Source organism: Alosa sapidissima, chromosome 7 (genome assembly GCF_018492685.1).
Source record: "Alosa sapidissima isolate fAloSap1 chromosome 7, fAloSap1.pri, whole genome shotgun sequence".
NCBI lineage: Eukaryota > Metazoa > Chordata > Actinopteri > Clupeiformes > Clupeidae > Alosa > Alosa sapidissima.
This window is the reverse complement of record NC_055963.1, coordinates 19,895,393-19,915,092: the sequence shown is the minus strand read 5'-3', so window position 1 is coordinate 19,915,092 and position 19,700 is coordinate 19,895,393. Positions and strand designations below refer to the sequence as shown.

At 40.2% G+C, this 19,700-nt stretch overlaps 1 protein-coding gene across 1 annotated transcript; it reads left to right on the top strand.

Moving 5' to 3' along the window:
* Window positions 1-6,933: 6,933 nt before the first annotated feature.
* npbwr2b (neuropeptides B/W receptor 2b) lies at window positions 6,934-9,082 on the top strand. The gene is made up of 2 exons (XM_042098331.1): window positions 6,934-6,981; window positions 7,403-9,082. Exon 2 carries the CDS (start codon window positions 7,518-7,520, stop codon window positions 8,526-8,528), a length of 1,011 nt encoding a protein of 336 aa, XP_041954265.1. The 5' UTR covers window positions 6,934-6,981; window positions 7,403-7,517; the 3' UTR covers window positions 8,529-9,082.
* The last annotated feature ends 10,618 nt before the right edge of the window (window positions 9,083-19,700 follow it).

The window sequence follows — 19,700 nt, the reverse complement described above, 5'->3', positions numbered from 1 at the left end:
TGGAACGTTCACGTTCAACACAAGGTGTGTTCAGGTCACGTGGCCTTGCTTCAACTTAAAGGAAAACTCTTTTTCACAGGGTGCGTTTATAAATTCAATGTGACACTCTGAACATAGAATAAGGTAATAAGTTAAGACAGTTAAAAAGTTTCAGAGTATGCTCGGAGTGGCAATTTATGAATGCACCCATAGACCATACACCCATAGAAGGTTGGTATGGAAAAAAAGCAATGCTACCCAGCTCGAGTTGCTGCAGCCAACAACTCATATTTTTTTTCTCAAACTGGGAGTATCTGTGACCTTTGTGAAACAGAGATCTTTGTGAAAAATTAGACATCCTTTAACATAGTTTAAGAGTGCACTGGGCCATTGGCAGCTGCATGTATTGTAAGATAAACATAGTCAGAATAACTTTTTAGGTGAGAAAGTGAACTGGAAGTTTATTACATGCTATCTCAAACCCTCAGTCTGTCCTTTTCCATGCTGAGGACACAGGAGGGTAAAAATGGTAAAAAACCCTGAATGCAAAACACTGCAACTGCCATTAAGACTATGAGCATTACATCATAACTACATTAATCTCAGCTAAATCCATTGTAGTCTCATTCAAACATCAGTAAATTACTCCATCTTCTGGTTCTGCCAATCCTGAGTGTGGAGTTAATGGATAATAGAAGAGAATAGATTGACGGTTTTTGGTCCTCTGATGAAACATGACATAGGCATTCATTTCAGAAGGCAGGTAAGCAAAGATCAAGGCACAGAGATGAAATAAGCAACATGTGAGCTTCAGAGAAGCAAATGCACTGTTCTGTCCCTCTGCACAGTAAATTTGTCTTTTGCCTGGAATTTACATGAGAATCCCTTGGACCAAAAATGCAGCATCTGCAAATGAAGTAATCCACAACTATTCCTACCTAATAGGGCATTCTTTCTGGTAAAATAAATACTCCCGATGATTCAAATGTATATCTTGTTGAATAAATGTATATTGGCATAACAGATAGCTCTGGTGGAGCCCATTAACACGATATACAGTGCAATCTACAGTACTGTCACTTGCTTTGTGCATTCACACTTGTCTTACACTGTTGGCCTTGTATTCTGTTAGTTCCTGTAAGTGAAACAAAAATGTATGGGGGCCATGGAAATCTTACATATAGCTCTGTAAATAATGCAGCAGCAAATGTAGCTAATTTAACTGAGCTCCATTTTTTATATGGTGTAACATTTCCAATTTGAACATAGTCCTTCTGAAATGTGTTGCCTATAATGTATCAAAGTCAAAGTCTGCTTTATTGTCAATTTCTTCACATGTCAAGACATACAAAGAGATCGAAATTACGTTTCCCACTATCCCACGGTGGAGACAAGACATATTTTACCAATTAGGTCCACAGACAAACATAACATTTAAGTAAACAATATAAAAAGTAAAAATAAGAAGGCACATACAATAAAGAAAATAAGAGCAGCAAAATTTGAGTTGAAAATGTGCAATTGTGCATACAGTAGACAGTCAATATAATAGTGCAAAAGTCAGGCCAATAAATGGCTGAGGTAGTTCTGTTTGACCTAAGTATGCAAGTGGCATAGTGATGCAAGTTATGTAAGAGCAGCAGAAGTGTGTTCAGAAGTGTTTACAGGACAACAACAACAAGTTGCAAAGTGTGCAAGTGTACAAGTGGAGTAGTGCAAGTGGAGTAGTGCAAGGCAGCCATTGTGGGTCCAAAGTCCAGGATGTTATGTAGCTGAGAGTGGAGGGGGGAGAGAGTTCAGCATCCTAACAGCCTGGTGTATGAGTCTGGTGGTGCGGGAGTGCAGGCTTCTGCACCTCTTCCCAGAGGGCAGTTGATCAAACAAATTGTGAGCGGGGTGACTTGCATCACTCACAATTGTGGTCGCCTTGCGGGTGAGGTGGGAGGTGTAAATGTCCTTCAGGGAGGGGAGTGAAGCACCAATAATTAGTGATGGGCAAATTAAGCTTTGGTGAACTACTAAACCACAGCAGTGTGAAGCTAGCAACACTAATGAAAAAATCCAATATGGCTGCCACATGTAGATTTTTCAACATAAAAGTCCTTACCCAAACCAGTATATGTAACCAAAAATATTGGTTTGCTAAGGACTTTTATGTTGAAAAATGTATGTGTGGCGGCCATCTTTTTGCTTTTCAGCTAGTGTCGCTAGGTTCACACTGCTGTGGTTCAGTGGTTCACCAAAGCTTCATTTGCCCATCACTACCAATAATCCTTCCAGCTGTGTTCACTATGCGCTGCAGGGCTTTCCTGTTGTATTCAGTGCAGCTTCCGCCCCACACAGCGATACAGCTGGAGAGGATGCTCTCAGTGGTGCCTCGGTAGAATGTGGTCATGATGGCTGGTGGAGCACTTGCTCGCCTGAGTTTCCGCAGGAAGTACAGGCGGCGCTGAGCTTTCTTCACCAGTGATGCAGTGTTGGTGGTCCAGGAGAGGTCTTCACTGATGTGCACCCCCAGGAATTTGGTGCTGCTCACTCTCTCCACCACAGCACCGTCAGTGGCTGACGGTGGTCAGTGGCAGGTGTTGGGTGTGACCTCTCCGGAAGTCAACAACAATCTCCTTCGTCTTGCTGACGTTCAGCAGGAGGTTGTTGTCCCTGCACCACGTGGTCAGAAGGTCGACCTCCAACCTGTATTGAGTCTCGTCGCCCTTGGTGATGAGACCCACCAGAGTTGTGTCGTCAGCAAATTTCACTATGTGGTTGTTGCTGTAGGTTGCAGTGCAGTCATGCGTCAGCAGGGTGAAGAGCAGCGGACTGAGCACGCAGCCTTGAGGGGCCCCCGTGCTCAGTGTGATGCTGCTTGAGATATTATTGCCAACACGTACTTCTTGAGGCCTCTGACAGAGGAAGTCCAGTAGCCAGTTGCAGAGGTAGGTACTGAGTCCCAGTTTGTCAAGTTTGCAGATGAGTTGTTGTGGTATTATGGTGTTGAATGCAGAACTGAAGTCTATAAACAGCAATCTCACATATGAGTCTCTTTTTTCCAGGTAGGTGAGGGCTGGGTGGAGGGCAGAGCAGTTTGCATCCTCTGGACCGTTTGGCTCGGTATGCAAACTGGAAGGGGTCCAGGGTGGGGGGGAGAATGGATTTGATGTGTGACATGACAAGCCGCTCAAAACACTTCATGATGATGGTAGTCATTGAAGCAGGATGGAGCAGTTTTCTTCGGCACAGGTATGATGGTGGCAGCTTTGAAACATGATGGGACGATGGCTTGCTGCAGGGAAGTGTTAAAGATGTCTGTGAAGACATCCTTAAGCTCCTCAGCGCAGTCCTTCAGCGCACGACCTGGGATGTTGTCTGGACCTGCTGCCTTTCGGGTGTTGATAGCAGCAAGTGTCCTCTTCGCTGTCGGCAGAGAGGCACAGGGGCTGCTCGTGTGGAGGGGGGGGGTCTTCTGTGGGCAAGTGCTGTTTTGCGCTTCAAAGCGAGCAAAGAAGCGGTTCAGATTGTTGAGCAGAGGGATGTTGCTCAATGCAGCTCTGTGGCGCGGGCTTGTAGTCCGTGATGGCCTGAATGTCCTGGCTTTGTGCGTTCCTGCTGTCTTTGAAGTGGGTGGATCTTGTGAGTGTATTCCTTTTTTGCTTCCTTGATGCCACGGGACAGGTTGGCTCTCGCTGTTCTCATGCCAGCTTCATCCCCAGCTCTGTAGGCTTTGTCTCTGGCCCTCAGCAGCCTGAGGACATCCCCTGTCAGCCATGGCTTCCAGTTAGCCCGAGTGATGATGTCTTTTGTGTGGGTCACATCATCAATGCACTTGGTGATTTAAGAGGTTACAGTGTCTGTATACTCCTCTATGTCTGTCTGGTTGTTGTAAGTGGCTCCCTGCTTAAACATTTCCCAGTCTGTTGTGTCAAAGCAGTCTTGAAGAGCATCAGAGGCTCCCTCAGGCCACATTTTTACCTGCTTGCGAACCGGTTTGTTTGCTTTCACTCTTTGTCTGTATGCAGGCATTAGCATAACAGTGATATGGTCAGAAAGTCCAATGTGGGGGAGGGGGGTGGCTTTGTATGCTCCCTTGTGTGTAGTGTAGACCAGGTCCAGGATGTTGTCTCCTCTTGTTGGAAAATCAACATGCTGGTGTAGCTTTGGAAGAACAGTTTTAAGATCTGCATGGTTAAAATCTCCAGAGAAGATGGTGAAACCGTCTGGGTGTGCCATCTGTTGTTTACTGACAGCCTGGTACAGTTCACTAAGAGCCGTGTTCCTATCGCTGTTATTGTTGGTAGGCGGGATGTATACTGCGACTAGCAGAATCGCAGTAATTTCCCTTGGCAGGTAAAAAGGACGGCAGATCATAAACTCCGCCAGTGGTGAGCAGTGTTTGCATACTACTACAGTGTTCGTCACGGATGTAAACACAGATTCCTCCTCCTCGTGATGTTTCTACATTGTGGTGAACAACACATTACATAATAAGACTAACTAGTAAATAAATATTAACAATACCTCCAAAAAGTGACCAAGTTATATGGAAGAGGAAAAGGCATGGCTTCAGTGTTCATATATAATGGAGCTTTTCAAAATGATAATTAAACGAGAACTCCAGCTGATTACAACAGGGCCCTATTGTTTGAGGTCACCGAGTACTATCAATATGGAAAAATTAAAACAATTTGTGAGTGCAGCCAGGCAGCTACAAAGTTATACGATGGGGCAGAATTCATACTGTGTTTGTGCCTCTTTACAGCCTCAAAATGTCATGCAAGTGCTGCGGAATATGAGCCTTACAAGACACCATTAATCGTGGCAAACTCAGTAATCATGTGAAGAAACCATTTTGGATAGCAAGCGACCGATGGAAAATAAGGTATGTAACTGCCTGTACTGTACATTATTAAAACAAAATGTTTTAATGAAAATGACAGCTACTGTCAGACAAAATAGGGGAAGCATTCTCCTGTGGCTATGGTAACAGATAATGCATGAGAATAGCCTTTTTCTGGTTGATGTAGTATACATGCATACCTTGCTCCTGAAGAAGAAAGCCCAATTTTGAATTCCTTCTAAAATGTCTTTCATCATTAATTAACCATAGGAAGATGTATACATTTTTTTCAAACAGTCAGCTAGTTATACCGGACTAATTTATTGTTGTATACTTAGCCATATTGCTTGACATTGCTACTTACTTTTCATTACTGTAGATTTCTGTTCTGGAAAAACAATTGAGACAAGGGTTATAACAATATGTGTATTCGTCCCGAACTGCCACGTTAGGAACCCAAGGTTCCATACATATATAGAAACATAATGGAAGATATATGGTATATGTGCAAATCTCGATCAACTTAATGCTCATTCTCATTCTTAGACTAATAGATGGGAGATTGTTGTGAGAGCACGGAGGTCCAGTGTAGCTAAGGGCCCTATCATGACAGTCTAAAATGCATGGTCACTGGTGAATAGTTTAAACAAAGGAAAATAAGGAAAACAAACACAAAAAACCTTTAATTATGTTTGTGATCAAGGTTGCACCAAGAGTAGCTTAGTCTAAAACTCAGCGGGGTTCAGGGGTGTCACCCCCAGGAAAATTGTATGTAAATGCGTAATTTCTGCACACTTCACCTCACCATTATCAAGACATCTGCATGAAAACATTTAACTCACAAGGGGGATGGCCATAGGCCACAGGTTACCTAAAACACTTTGCTATGCTTTTATAAACAGAAATTACATTTCGTAGGCTAGTGCATTAGCTGACAGTGTGTAGAGATGGTTCTGCAACTGCCATGATCACACACACTGGTTGAGTGAGAGCCAGGTGTGTTTGGTATTCGTATTATTTATGATTATTTACACAGCGGTCATATTTTGTAAATGTCTGCCAGGGAAATTGTTGCTTTCATAAATGGCGTAGAATTAGAATCACTGTGCTCAACTAGCTGGCTACGATTAAGCGTTTTCCTTTACCAAACTATGAGCCTAGCCAGTCACGTCTGTGGCACGCTGAGGCCCTTTTCATCTGCTGATACAGCAACAGGAGAGTCATCCACTGCTATCCTGCTCCTCATTGCCTTGATCAATAGCGGAGTGAGAGTCGGGAGAATTTCCAGTGGGCCGGTGGCGTTTTGGGGCCGGGCTGATTACTTTGAGCTAAACGCGCATGATATTACTGTTTGAATATTTTTCTTTGCTGTAGACATTCTTGTCATTTTCATCATATCCATAAATCTTTCTTCAGTGATTAGCAAGCAACAGACCTTCGTGTGCTCTCTCCCCCGTGCGCATGAAAACTGTGCGCATGTTGTAGATTTGTTTAAGTACTGCTTTCTTTTTTCAGTCTCGTTTTTCTTTAGGCTATCTTGCACGTGCCTAGAAACATTGGTCAATAGTTAGAACTGATTTGTCTCTGTCGCTGGCAAACACCACCGTTTTGAATGGGGTGAGGGTGACACCTCCCCCCTGTCCACCCCCTAATAACGCCCTTGCCCCTCTAGCTGTTCTAAAATCACTGTTACCTACAGGCTACCTGTACAGTTGTACCTGTAGGCTACAAGCTATTTCAAAGTAGCCTACACAGCTCTGACATTTGATTTTATTGACTGACACCAGTGTTTACAATTATTCACTTGTCTTATATGCCCTCTTCCAAGACACATCTTCCGTCACATTGAGCATGTCACAAAATGGACTGTAGTTTGTAGCCTAACCTTGTTTTTATCTCTTGTTTTAAGCAACCTTTCAAATTATGTTATTATATCAACAACATATCAACTTCCCGATGTTTTATAGACAACAGTGCTGGTTCAGGGTCTATGATCCATTTTAGTTCCTCCTGAGAAAAAGTCAGTTTAACAGCGTCGAAGCGTATTAAGGACAGTGACGTCACCCATTACCGCTGTACTCTCCAACTGGTAGGAAACGACAGAGCCGCGCTGCTCAGCGACAGTTGAAGCAGCTGAAGCGCTACGCAAGGAGAGGGATCTGGCTTGCATGGTAAGGAAATAACTGTATGCGCTAAGTTGACATTTTTTACCTGTTATAGGCTAAAAATGCATTTATTCCGAGCATTAAGAGTAGATGCACTATTGTTTTCGCAACATTGTGATGGGATTTTCCCCATCTTCTTTCACTTTATCTTGTGTGGAAATAGGCTACTTATTTGGACATTTTAAAAATTGTGAATGTTGTGCTGTTTCAAATGCATTTTATTAGTGTAGCCTACATCAGGGAATGTCCACATTTGGTTGGGTTCCTCTGAGCGTTGCCGTTGTGGATAGCCTATGCAAAATATCTTGGATATGTTGGATCATTAAATACTTTTTAACAAGACCAATTAACTTTGATTTCATTTTATATTTAGATCACTTTCAACTGGTATCTTACTGTTTCTTGTTTTTTGTTTTGTTTTTTTTAGATGTTATGGCTGAGACATCAATTATGACTGCTCTGGACAAGCTTAAAGCCCAGGACGGTATCAACATTCGAACATTTCTTTTCAAGTAGAAAAACACGCTAGCGGTTGTTCAGAAATGGAAAACGTTACACTCAAACCCAATACATATCTACCATGCAACGAAAGTGTGGACTTCTATTCCCTCAGTTCAACGAACCGAAGCGAATTGAACTGCGTGCCGCCAGAAGACTTTTTCTTTTACGCAGATTTCTATGTGGTGGTACCCATAGTTTACTCGGTCATCTGCGCGGTGGGACTGACTGGGAACACGGCGGTCATCTATGTAATCCTAAAGGCACCCAAGATGAAAACTGTCACCAATATGTTCATACTGAACCTGGCCATTGCAGATGAGCTTTTCACGCTTGTGCTGCCACTCAACATAGCTGAGCATCTGTTGCGCTGCTGGCCCTTTGGCGAAGTGCTTTGCAAGATGATATTGAGTATTGACCATTACAACATCTTCTCCAGTATTTACTTTCTTACCGTAATGAGTATCGACCGATACCTGGTGGTCCTCGCCACTGTTAAATCTAAACGAATGCCATATCGCACATACAGAGCAGCCAAGATAATCAGTCTCTGTGTGTGGCTTTTGGTTATTCTTATAGTTATGCCCTTTACCGTGTTTGCAGGAGTATACGATGACTCCAATAGGAAAAACTGCCTGTTGAGTTTTCCAAGTCCCGAGCACTTGTGGTTCAAGGCAAGTCGGATTTACACGCTCATTCTAGGCTTCGCTATTCCTGTATCCACTATATGCATTCTGTACACACTGATGCTCTACAGGCTCCGGAACATGCGTCTGAACACGAACGCCAAAGCCCTAGACAAGGCAAAGAAAAAAGTGACAATTATGGTGTTTATCGTTGTGGCAGTGTGCTTTTTCTGTTGGACACCTTTTCATCTGAGCACCATAGTTGCCCTGACCACTGACCTGCGGACAACTCCACTACTGATTGGAATCTCCTACTTCATCACCTGTCTCAGTTACGCCAACTCCTGTCTAAATCCATTTTTGTACGCGTTCCTGGACGACAGCTTTAGAAAAGCGTTTAAGAAAATGCTAGAATGTAGATCGACTTGAATGTAACTTATTCAACAGAAGCAGCTAGAGATCTGCATCTGCAGAGTAAATGCACAAATCCAAACAAGTTGTTTAGTTTTGTTTTGGTGAAATAAATTCTAAAGAAACACATTACAAGGCACATGCGTGTCTGGTCCAAAGTGTTTTAAGTGCTATCATTTCATGATGTGGGAATTTGTCTCCCTCTTGTGACGCATAAGGACAGACGAACTCCAGGAGGAGTGGATGGACAGACCCTCAGTCCATGGAGAAACTGTATATAACATTAATGGCGCTTTAAATGTAGGTTATTTGTGAGACATGCCTTTGTTTACATTGATGTAAAAAAATGTACATGCCAATGTATGCAATTTCATACTTTTTTCGTAATTTGGAGGTGTCCAAACTCAATGACGACAGAAGGAATAATGAAGGAAATGTACATTTTCTAGCCTTACGAGAAATGCGACTTGGCGCAAGGCTTTAATAATCAATCAGCTTATCTAAAACATACTTGAATCAGGAAAATACTCAGAAAGCTGGAACTGAATCCAATTTGTTCAAGAGGTCATACACGTATTACATAATGCTTTCCATATGTCTGTGGCAAAAATAAATGACTGAAATCATTCGTTTGGATAATTTATTTATTTTATTTATTTATTTTCTCAAACATGTTTCTGAAATCTGTTTATCTTGGCAGTGGAAAATAATGACTATGCCATAAGGGATCTGCAGTCATGATTTAGATGTTCTATCAATCTATATGTCTGATTAAAAATAAATAAGGGCTCAAGAGAACATGTACTGAAATTCTTTCTTATAAACATACTAAAATATACAGGTATACGAACATATCCAAATAGTCACAAACACAAAATTATACACCATCAACTTTTGTAAAAGCTTTGTTGGCCTGGGCTGACAGGCACAACATCCATATATCAATTTTCCAACATAATTTAGGCTGCTCATTGCACCATAACCCTCATAATAAGTGTGGTTGCTGTTCAGGATTCAGATGACAGAATTGGCTGCATAAACCGTTTGTCATATTGATTTAGAGAAAATGATTTGTTCAAAACAATTTTACAGATGAAAGCCAAAGACATCTGCAATATCAAACCTCTGCTTGTTTCATAAGCTAGCTGATACACCTTGTAGAGCATTAAAAGCAGCGAAGGTGAGGCTAATGGGGAAAAAAACCCAGCAGGAGAGGATATTTCGTTTGGTGTGTGAGCTGTCATGGAGGAGTTGATTACTGTTTACTCTTGACAATGAGAGGGATTCAGCATATGGAGCTCAAAGAGAGCTGTCCCACCAAATATGGAGCTCAAAGACAGCTGTCCCGCCATCACTGAGGCACTGTGGAGTAGAGCCTGGAAATGTTGCATGGAGGAACTAATTAGACACTTTTGATAAGTAGATCATAACAAGCAATATGGAGTCTAAATCTGGGGTTGACAGCAAGCCAATGAAAGAAGGCCTAAGACTGTTGTTTTGCCACATTTGTGTTTTTGAATCATTTGAAGAGGTTTGGCTGTACAGACAGGAATATAGTAGCTGAGAGATGACAAATGGCTTGACAAGGTGTTGTGCATGCTCAGCTAGAAACAGTTTACCCTTCCTGAGCAAACAAGCAAAAAGGAGATTTGCAGAGAGAAAATAAGCATGCAGTAAACAGACAAAGCAAAAAACAGCATGCTATTGCACATTACTCCTCCATGATCTGGCCTTAATCTGAGTCTGAAGATCAGGCATGTTTTTTTTTTTTTGCTTTGTTTTTGGTATGACTGGCATGTTTGGGATTTATCTCCAGTGCACTGAAGAATCATTTTCAGTTATAATTCATTCACATTTGCTTTCTGTAATATTATGTCTTTATTAAGCTTTTTAGCTTAATAAAGACATCATATTTATATGTCTTTATTAAGCTATTGGAAATTTGGGTTACACTTTACTTGACAGTATCGACATAAGAGTGACATGACACTGTCATGGATGTGTCAAACAAGTCATAAATATTTATGACAATGCTTCTGTTATTAAGTGACATTCGGTTTTTGTCATAACAAGTTATAGGGTTAGGTTTAGGGTTAGAGGTTAGGATTAGGGTTAGGATTCATGTGTCATGACAGTGTCATATGTTCATGACAGTGTCATGCCACTCTTATGTCGATACTGTCAAGTAAAGTGTTACCGAAATTTTGTATGTCTTTTATATATTCTTTATATCTCCATATGCCTTACAGGCACCATCTTAATCACTCTCTATTCTCCACTCTATCAGTCATCCAAACAAAGGTTCTCATTAGGTCTCTTTTGTTGTCTATTTTTCTTTTTCTCTATTGTCTCTATTATAATAACACCTTGTGGAATATCTGAAATACAAACTATGTTTGAAAATGTACTCTTAATCTCTTGGATAATGGTAGCAACCATTGGATATCAGTATGGATATAGTGTATCAGATCAGTCAGATCAGGTTTCATATTTAAATGTTGTTCTATGCATTACTTATTGTTCATAAAAAAAACACAAATAATCATACGTATTCCTAATTTTCTAGTGAAATTAAGACATTTATTTCATTTAAGAAAATTATTTATCAATCTAATTTGTCACCCTCTGGGTAGCCCTCACCCCCAAAGAGATTGGAAACAATTAAATGGACTCTGGTGTAGGGTATAAAAACCCACTGACCATCTTTATCACATAACTGCTCTCATGTTTTTTTTCTGTATGACTAAATGTTTTCTGCTTCCATGGAAAAAGACTCCCTTAAAGGAATGTTCCAGAGCAAAAACAACCTAGGGTCTATTTCCAGAAGCTAGGTTCAGTTGTTTGATAGCATAATTACATTAATTGGTGCAGTTTTGAGCAAGACAGTCAGCTGCTCTCCTTTTGCGTTCATTGACTGTATGCGTTTTTAGAGGAGAGTTGGCTACTAGATAGATAGATAAATAAATTGTGTAAAGCAGGAAATAATGTTGTAACAGTCTGTAGCGAGCATCACATTGCCTATATACATTGCAAACCTTATAACACAAGCACATTCCCCTTATTCTGCTGACCCCAGTTGTGCATAACAATTAGCATACATACAGCATACACATGAACATTATTGCTAGGATTAGCACATCTGAAATAATCCAACACATCATAACTGTGGCCAACATGTTAAATCCTGAATATCATTTATGAATTAGTGGAGACAACTTTCTGACTTTGGAAAAAGAGGCATGGTTATCTTTGCATTTTAGAGGCTTGATGGCTGGGAGGTTGTCATGCCTAAATACGCAAATACAGTTTATCAGTAACCTTTGGTTAGGCTTTTAGTCAGGAGTGAGTCACAGGCAGGTGTGCTTTAAGTGGGCCAAGGCCCACTTTATTCACTGAGTAATGTGTTATGGCATTTACCTTTAGTCTTTTATTGTTTTGCACTTCCTCTTTCCTTTTGAGTTTCCTCTGGATCTTTCTGTTGGTTTTAAGTGTAAAGAGAGCAGAATTGCATTTGCGTATGGTATGGGCTATATAAATAAGGGAATATGGAATTTACTTTAGCCACTAAGATGAATGCATTACTCAGGTATAACCAATCGCATAATACCACATAATAGATGTTAACATTATTTGCTGATATTTCTTTTTAGATTTAAGAAGTGGACTCCGTAGTTTAGCCATTTTGTAATGAGTGAGTGTTCTGGGATGAATGAATGAATGGTGGCATGCTTGTTACAATGCAAATAGAACTGTAAGATACAACCTGATTAACGATTCTGTTTACAAATGTAAGTTGATTACCCATGTGTAAACGGTGTGTCTGTGTCATGAGCAGGCTACCTTTGTGAATGTAATACCGCTTGTTGGATTCCTGATGTATTTGTGTGTCATGAATCTTTACCCCCTGTTCTGTGCCCAATTATAAATACCCATGATAGCTCACCAGTCTGTATCAGTGTGGATGTCAATACAGTATACTGCAACCCAAAGATAAATTGTGATTCTGCATTGTCTGTGATACTGTAGCTACAGTACCATGTTTTACATTGAGGCTGCTTGCCACATAAAAATACTTTGGAACAATATAAAAAAGCTAATGCACTTCCAAAAATAAAAAGCTGAGTGCTTAGAAGCTACAGGAACAAAGTCAGACTCATAAACAACATTGGTTGTTTTATATACATTATTGCCATTCAAGGCCGGTGATAGTGTGTAGTGGTTAAGGAGATGGGCTAGAATGCAGTAGCCTGAGAAGTTGTGGGTTCAATTCTTGTACTTCCACCATTGTCACTTGTAATAGAATTGACATATGTAAGTGGATGAAAAGTGTCTGCTAAATGTAAATGTAATTCAAAGACTAAGATGAGGCACTTTATTGTTAATTGGTGTATGCAGCCAAGAGAAAGCCAGGCCAGACAAGTCTGATTACGGCATGATTTTATTTCATCTGCCCCCTATGTGAACACGGTCTGATGATTGAGATGACTGAGTTGCTATTTGGATTTTTGGGTAGGGTATGCCTCCCTGTGGTGGCATTAATGACGTTCTATCCTGACATTCACAAGCAGAAACCATATCAAAGTATACCTAACTGTCAATATATGTCTGGATGTGTGGTTACAGAGAGGGGGAGAGAGAGAGAGAGAGAGAGAGAGAGAGAGATGCCATTGGATAAGCCATCCACAATGACTGTCTACTGAATCACACACATGCACTGAGGGCAGTGATTGCACTTTGACATCACCAGAGGGCAGCATGGTCCTGTTACAGCAATGCCACAGGCATGAAACAAATTCACAACATTTGCTTTTAGGCCTAGGTTTTTTTTTCACTCCTAATATTCATCTCTGCCATGAGATCCTCCCTTTCCCCATATTTCTAAACATGATAACAAAACAATTGAGACAAACTAGTGGTTACTCTGCTCTTTTATTAATTTTTAACAAATTCTCATGAAAATTAACACATCTTCTTACCCTACAGAGACTCTAGATGGCACTCATTCATCATACTCTTTATCCCACTATAGGACTGTGCCTGAATATTTCGCTTCAGTAAATTTTACATAGATGGAATGGCTTAGTGAAATTACTTTGGAGATGCGATGAAACAACTGGGATGAAGAGGGCAGACAAGGAGAAAGATCCGTAAGGACAAATACAATATGATATAGATGGATGCGCATATTGTCACAGAGATTAAGGACAGATACACAACTACTTATTTCACAATTTAACCAATACATTTTGAGCCCTCTTGTCATTCACATCAAGTGGCCATATCTAGTGACAGGAAATATGAATCCCTGGCACTGACGTAGGTAGCCTTTAAAGGTTGCCATTGTCATTAACTTTGCTCAAAGCAAACACTGAGGTCCTAGGCTTCATCGCTATTAGACTGTTGGCCACACATAGCTTTGTTCCTGTCCAGCCAAACGCAAACAAATCAAGGCCATCCAAAAAAAAAAACCTTCAATTGACCTAAGCCTCACCAGAGATCAATGCCATCGACTTCCTGCTGACTTGTACCTGTCGTGCACCATGTGATCATCTGTGATAGCCAAACAGATCACTGTGACCACGTGTGACCTGTCATCAAACCAGCCAGCACTATCTCTGAGACCAGGGATATAACATTGGATCACTCTGATCTATAAAAGCACTGAAATACTCCAGCAACCAGTTATATAAATCCTGCAAAACTGCACAAGAATCACAAGGCAAGCTAAAACTTAGTCATTAAAGATGCAATCTCTCTAGTGCCAGAGAATAAACACTTTTTAGTTGAAGACACAAATCCTGTGAATGTGGTTGGACTGCCTGATCACTGACATTGCATCACTGTCAGAGTCAAGCAATCTGCTTTTTGGTAGCAAGTGCCATCGGTAGCACATTCAATACGCCAGCAGCATATTCTACTTGGACTTGTTTATAGAGCATGGTCTGCATCAACGCGCTGTTATTATTTTGAACAGATTGGAAACGGCTCTCCCAAAGCGGTATAAGGGAGAGCTCTCACCTGGTCTGAACTAGCAACAGACAGTCTCAGGAGCATTCATCTATCCCGCCTACCGTCTATGTGATAAGATAAGATAGGATAGGATTGGTTAGGATAGATACTTTATTGTCCCTGTAGGATAACTCAGTGAGTACATGTCAGGTCTTTGTTGGTGTGACAATACAGAGAGGGTAAACACATACGACACGGTTTAGATCCAGAGCCAAACATATAGCACTATAAGTCAGACCTTGGAAAAATGGTAAACGGGTCATAGAAAATATAATGTTAACATAACTGACTTCGGCTGAAGCCAGTCAAGCCGTTGGTTTTTGTGTGGCTGTACAGATATAGAATGAACATGCCACTACTTGCCTTTGCAGGCAAGCACAAAGCTCTGTTTCTGGATGTGACATGCTTAAAGGGAGACGGAGACAGCAGTAAGCATTGCCTGCGTCAGTCTCAGAAGGGCTTTTATACAGGACAAAAATAGTTGAAGTAAAAGATTTTCTTTTGATTATTGATTAATTAATAATATTTGATTATTATTACATTATGTTTATTGGATTTTTCAAAATTTACACATCATACACATACACATAACTCTTATCAGGATCTACATGCATGTGCACAAGTACACACCTATACATATATATACACATATACATATACGTCCATGTCAAGTAAAAAAAGCAAAAAAAGAAAAGCAAAGCAAAAAAAAAAAAACCCTGCTTTTTACTTAAAACAATACTGTAGCATGAATCAGTTACTCGGTAGTCTTCTAGGTAGATGATTTTTGAGGTATTCAGTAAATTGACCCCATAGTTTGTAAAAGCTCTCAATTATCCCCTTGTTGGCGTATGTTAGCTTTTCCATGGCTATGCAGTTGGAAAGGTTCTTAAACCATAATCCCACTGAAGGTGTCTCAGTGCTCTTCCATGAGGTAGCAATAGAGTGTTTAGCCTGTAGTGAACATACTTCAATTATCTTTTTATGAGCACCTGACAATCTTATCTCAAGTGGAAAAAGACCAAGGATGAAAATCTTAGGGCATGCAGGAAGTGTCATCGAGGTAATGTCAGACAAAGTCCTTACAACCTTTTCCCAGAATTCTCTAATTTTTGGGAAGTTCCACAGACAATGAAATAGTGTACCCTCTTCTAGGCCACATTTAACACATAGGTCTGAGTTATTCTTATTAAAACGATGCAGAAGGGAAGGAGTTATGTAAGTGCGCATAATCCATTTAAATTGTATCAATTTAAATCTGGTGTTGATAGTCTGTGTTTGAGCTGTTTGGCAAACTGTCTTCCAGTCTACTTCAGAGATTTCCCTGCCCAGGTCACACGACCACTCCAGCCTTTTGCTATTTGAGGATTCTTCAGAAGTATCCACAAACAGTTTATATAGGAGGGACACCTGGTCACGACCATGGAGATTGTCCATTATAGCCCTTTCAAGGATGCATAGAGGGGGTCTACGGGGGGACTGATTTTGTTCTTTTAAAATAAAACTCCTGATTTGCAAGAAGTGATTCCTGTGGATATTGTAGATTATTTGTAAATCCTCAAAGTTATACATTACATCATTGTCATTGTACATATCCATAATTTTGCTAATCCCTCGATCTGCCCAAGATTTAAAACCAGAGTCATTTCTGCCTGGAGGGAATCTGCGGTTACCCCATATTGGGGTAAATCCTGATATATCAGACTCTAAATTTAAATATTTTTGTATTTTGTACCAGATTTTAATGGTATTCTTAACAAAAGGATTATGGGTGTCTTTTTATCAATGTTTTTAGTGCATCAGAATATAAATACAAATTTAAAGGTAATGAAGATATAGTGGCAGTTTCTATTCTGACCCAAGGGGTGGTAAAATCATTCAAGAACCAGAACATGGCAGCTCTAATCTGGGCGGCCCAATAATACCAAAGTAGTTTGGAACTTGGAGTCCCCCTCTATCGTAAGGCATATATAGTAAGGAGAGTCTAAGTCTAGGGCGTTTATTATTCCAAATAAAGTTAGTTATTAGTTCTTTCAGTCTAGAAAATAAGTGGGTGGAGGGTTTAAGGGAATGGACTGAAAAAGATATAACAATTTTGGCAAAATATTCATTTTAATGATATTGACACGGCCTATTAATAATATGGGAAGGTCAGCCCATCTTTTAACAGAGCCTGTAATAGATGTTAAGACTGGATTATAGTTCTCTGAGACTAGGTCATCTACGCTAGGGGTGACTTTGAAGTAAAAGATTACATTTTTCTACCAAACCAGATGTTCCAAGAAACATATTATGATATGCCACACCTATCAGGGGCTGTAATATCTTACCAAGGGTGAACTGCCTGCTAACAGACATTTAAAAATATTTGTGTACATCGCTTGAAAGAAATAAGCCTTTTGTGTACAGTTGTGCAAATCTTACATCTTTTACTACCATTGATGAAAAATGGGAGCAAAACCAAAATTGTTTGAGTTGATATTTTTATTCAGTATACATCAAAATCTCCACCTCACAGGGTCCTCACCTGAAATGACCACTGAACATTTAGGGACCATCCTCCTATGATATCAACTGGATTCATGATAAAACATAATGGAATAAATGATAAAGAAGCACTAGGGTTACAATATACGAGAGCAACTTGGGTGTCACACAATTGATGGCCAACTACATTTCTCTGACCATGCACCCTCAATTGCAAAATCATGTTGGTTTATCCTTTACAACATTAGTAAGATTAGATCTTATCTGACACAATATGCCAAATACAGTAACTTCTTGTGCAGGCCATGGCTCTTTCTATTGTTAGCTGGCCTGACTGCTTGTCTAGTGAGACAGTTGATTAAGAATGCTGCAACACGTCTGGTCTTACGTAAATCAGCCAAAGAGGACACATGTAACTCCTCTCTAAATTACTTTCCATTGGCTTCCTATAGCAGCCAGAATTCAAATTTAAATTCAAATCTCTCACTCTGGCTGATAGGACACGTATGTGATCTGCTCCCTGCTATTTGAATTCCATGATTCAGCTCGATATCCCCAAATGCCCACTGCGGTTCTCTGATGAGCGTCTGCTGTGTGAACCATTCCATTAACGCTAAGAGGTAACAATTAAGACTCTTTACTTGTTCCTCATTGGTAGAATGAGTTAGCTAGTGTTCTGAGTTTTTGAGTTAGTTTTGGGACTTTCAAGAGTGGTTTAAAGACTATGTTAACCTTATATTTATCAATTCTCTTACAGAGTTAAGTTTTGTATGTTTATGGTTTTGTTAAAACTCATTATTTTCATTGTTGATATTTGATATGTTATCATTACTATTATGCTTAATGTAGGCTTTTTCATTTTAAAATCTGATATTTCTAACTAACTAGAGCTAGTCTCTAGTTAGTTAGAAATATCAGATTTTAGTCTCTGATAGTTAGTCAGATAGTTAGTCTCTGATCTACAAACCACAAAAAGGGGCAAACATGTACATGCTGAAGGGCAAAGGAAATATCAAAATGTTGTACTTTGGCCTTTTATGGGGTATGTATTGGCAAACAGCCCTGGTAACTTACCGTTGTCGTTGACACACCTGCTCGCTTGACTGCCAGTGCAAAGTAGCCTGTGCTTTGGCACTCTCCGTGCGTGTAGCCTGCGTGTCAGATAACCCTTCCCCCTCCCCCTCGGTTTTTCAGCCAATCAAATGACGTTTCTTGTACTGTCATGCTGGCTGTCGGAATGATCAGCAGCACAAATAAGTTCGCTAAAATATTGTTGCCACAACATGCAAAGTGAAAGGTGACGATTCGTAACCGCAACGTAACTCCCCAACGTCGCCACTCTGTAACCGCAACATCAGGTGACGTTGCAGCAACGTGGAGTTGAAAGTTGCCGTTCCGTAACCGTAACGTAAGTTACCGACGCCACCGGTCCTGTTTAGCAACGTTTCCACAACATGCAAAGTGAAAGGTGACAATTCGTAATCGCAACGTAACTCCCCAACGTTGCCAATCCGTATCTGCAACATCAGGTTACGCTGTAGCAACGTGGAGTTGAAAGTTGCCGTTCCGTAACCGTAACGTAAGTTACCGACGCCACCAGTCCTGTTTAGCAACGTTGCCACAACATGCAAAGTGAAAGGTGACAATTCGTAACCGCAACGTCACTTGCCAATCCGTAACCGCAACAATAATAAAATTATAGTATGTGCCTTACATGACAACTACCCTTCTTACAGCATTTGTACATAGGCGAATTAATACCTGTAGGCACAGTGAATGCTTTGGTCCGGGTGATATTACTGTTACTGTGGGAGAGAGACAACCTATGTAACATCAGATCACATCTTCATGGTTATCCATTTTGCTATTAATTACATACAGTCTATGTATGAACTTATCTTATGTGTGTAGCTGATTTTCAACCATTCAGGCTTATGTCCTCCAACAAGATACATAATGGAATTGTCAGCTGGACTTTTATTTTTTTTTACAAAATCAAACTTTCGCCTCAAAACAGGAAACATCAAGCAGAAATTACTACTTTGCTTTGCTTTGCTCTTCGCATTTTTTGTTCTTCCTCCTCCTTGTACCTCTATTTTTACAGTATCCTGCATCTCACAAACTTGTCCTTTGATTCTTGTTCTTTGTTGATATGAACTTGCACCAGTCAAAATCTATTGAGCAATCAGTACTGTAAACAAATGGAAAGCACAATGTTCAGGGCCATACGATTTGTTTACAGTAGTGTACAATATACAGCCTACACTGCACTGTACTACAGTGTCCAATAAAAAACATTTTTCTTGCCATCCTCCCCTTCGTCCTCATCCCCCACCTTGCATATGCACTCGTACTGTTACATAGTTTCTTCTATCCATTTTCATTCCCACCTTCAACAACCTGTTTGCTTTCTGAACTGGCGTATATTGGTTTTGTCACATAATTTGAAACAAGTGAATTCAATTTTGAGTGGTTGTGTTTAATCGATGACATGTGTATGTTTATTTCTATTTCATTTTTGCCACTTGTGTTTACCAGTATGGATACAGTACATGAGCATTAGTGCAGAATGAGTGTTTAAAGTTTTTCTAAAAATTGTGTTTTACCATGTGAAATGGTTTAAGGTATTGACAACAGACTGAATAATTAACTTAATGAGTTCAAGCAACTGAGAACTTTCTTCAGCCAATGGGTTTT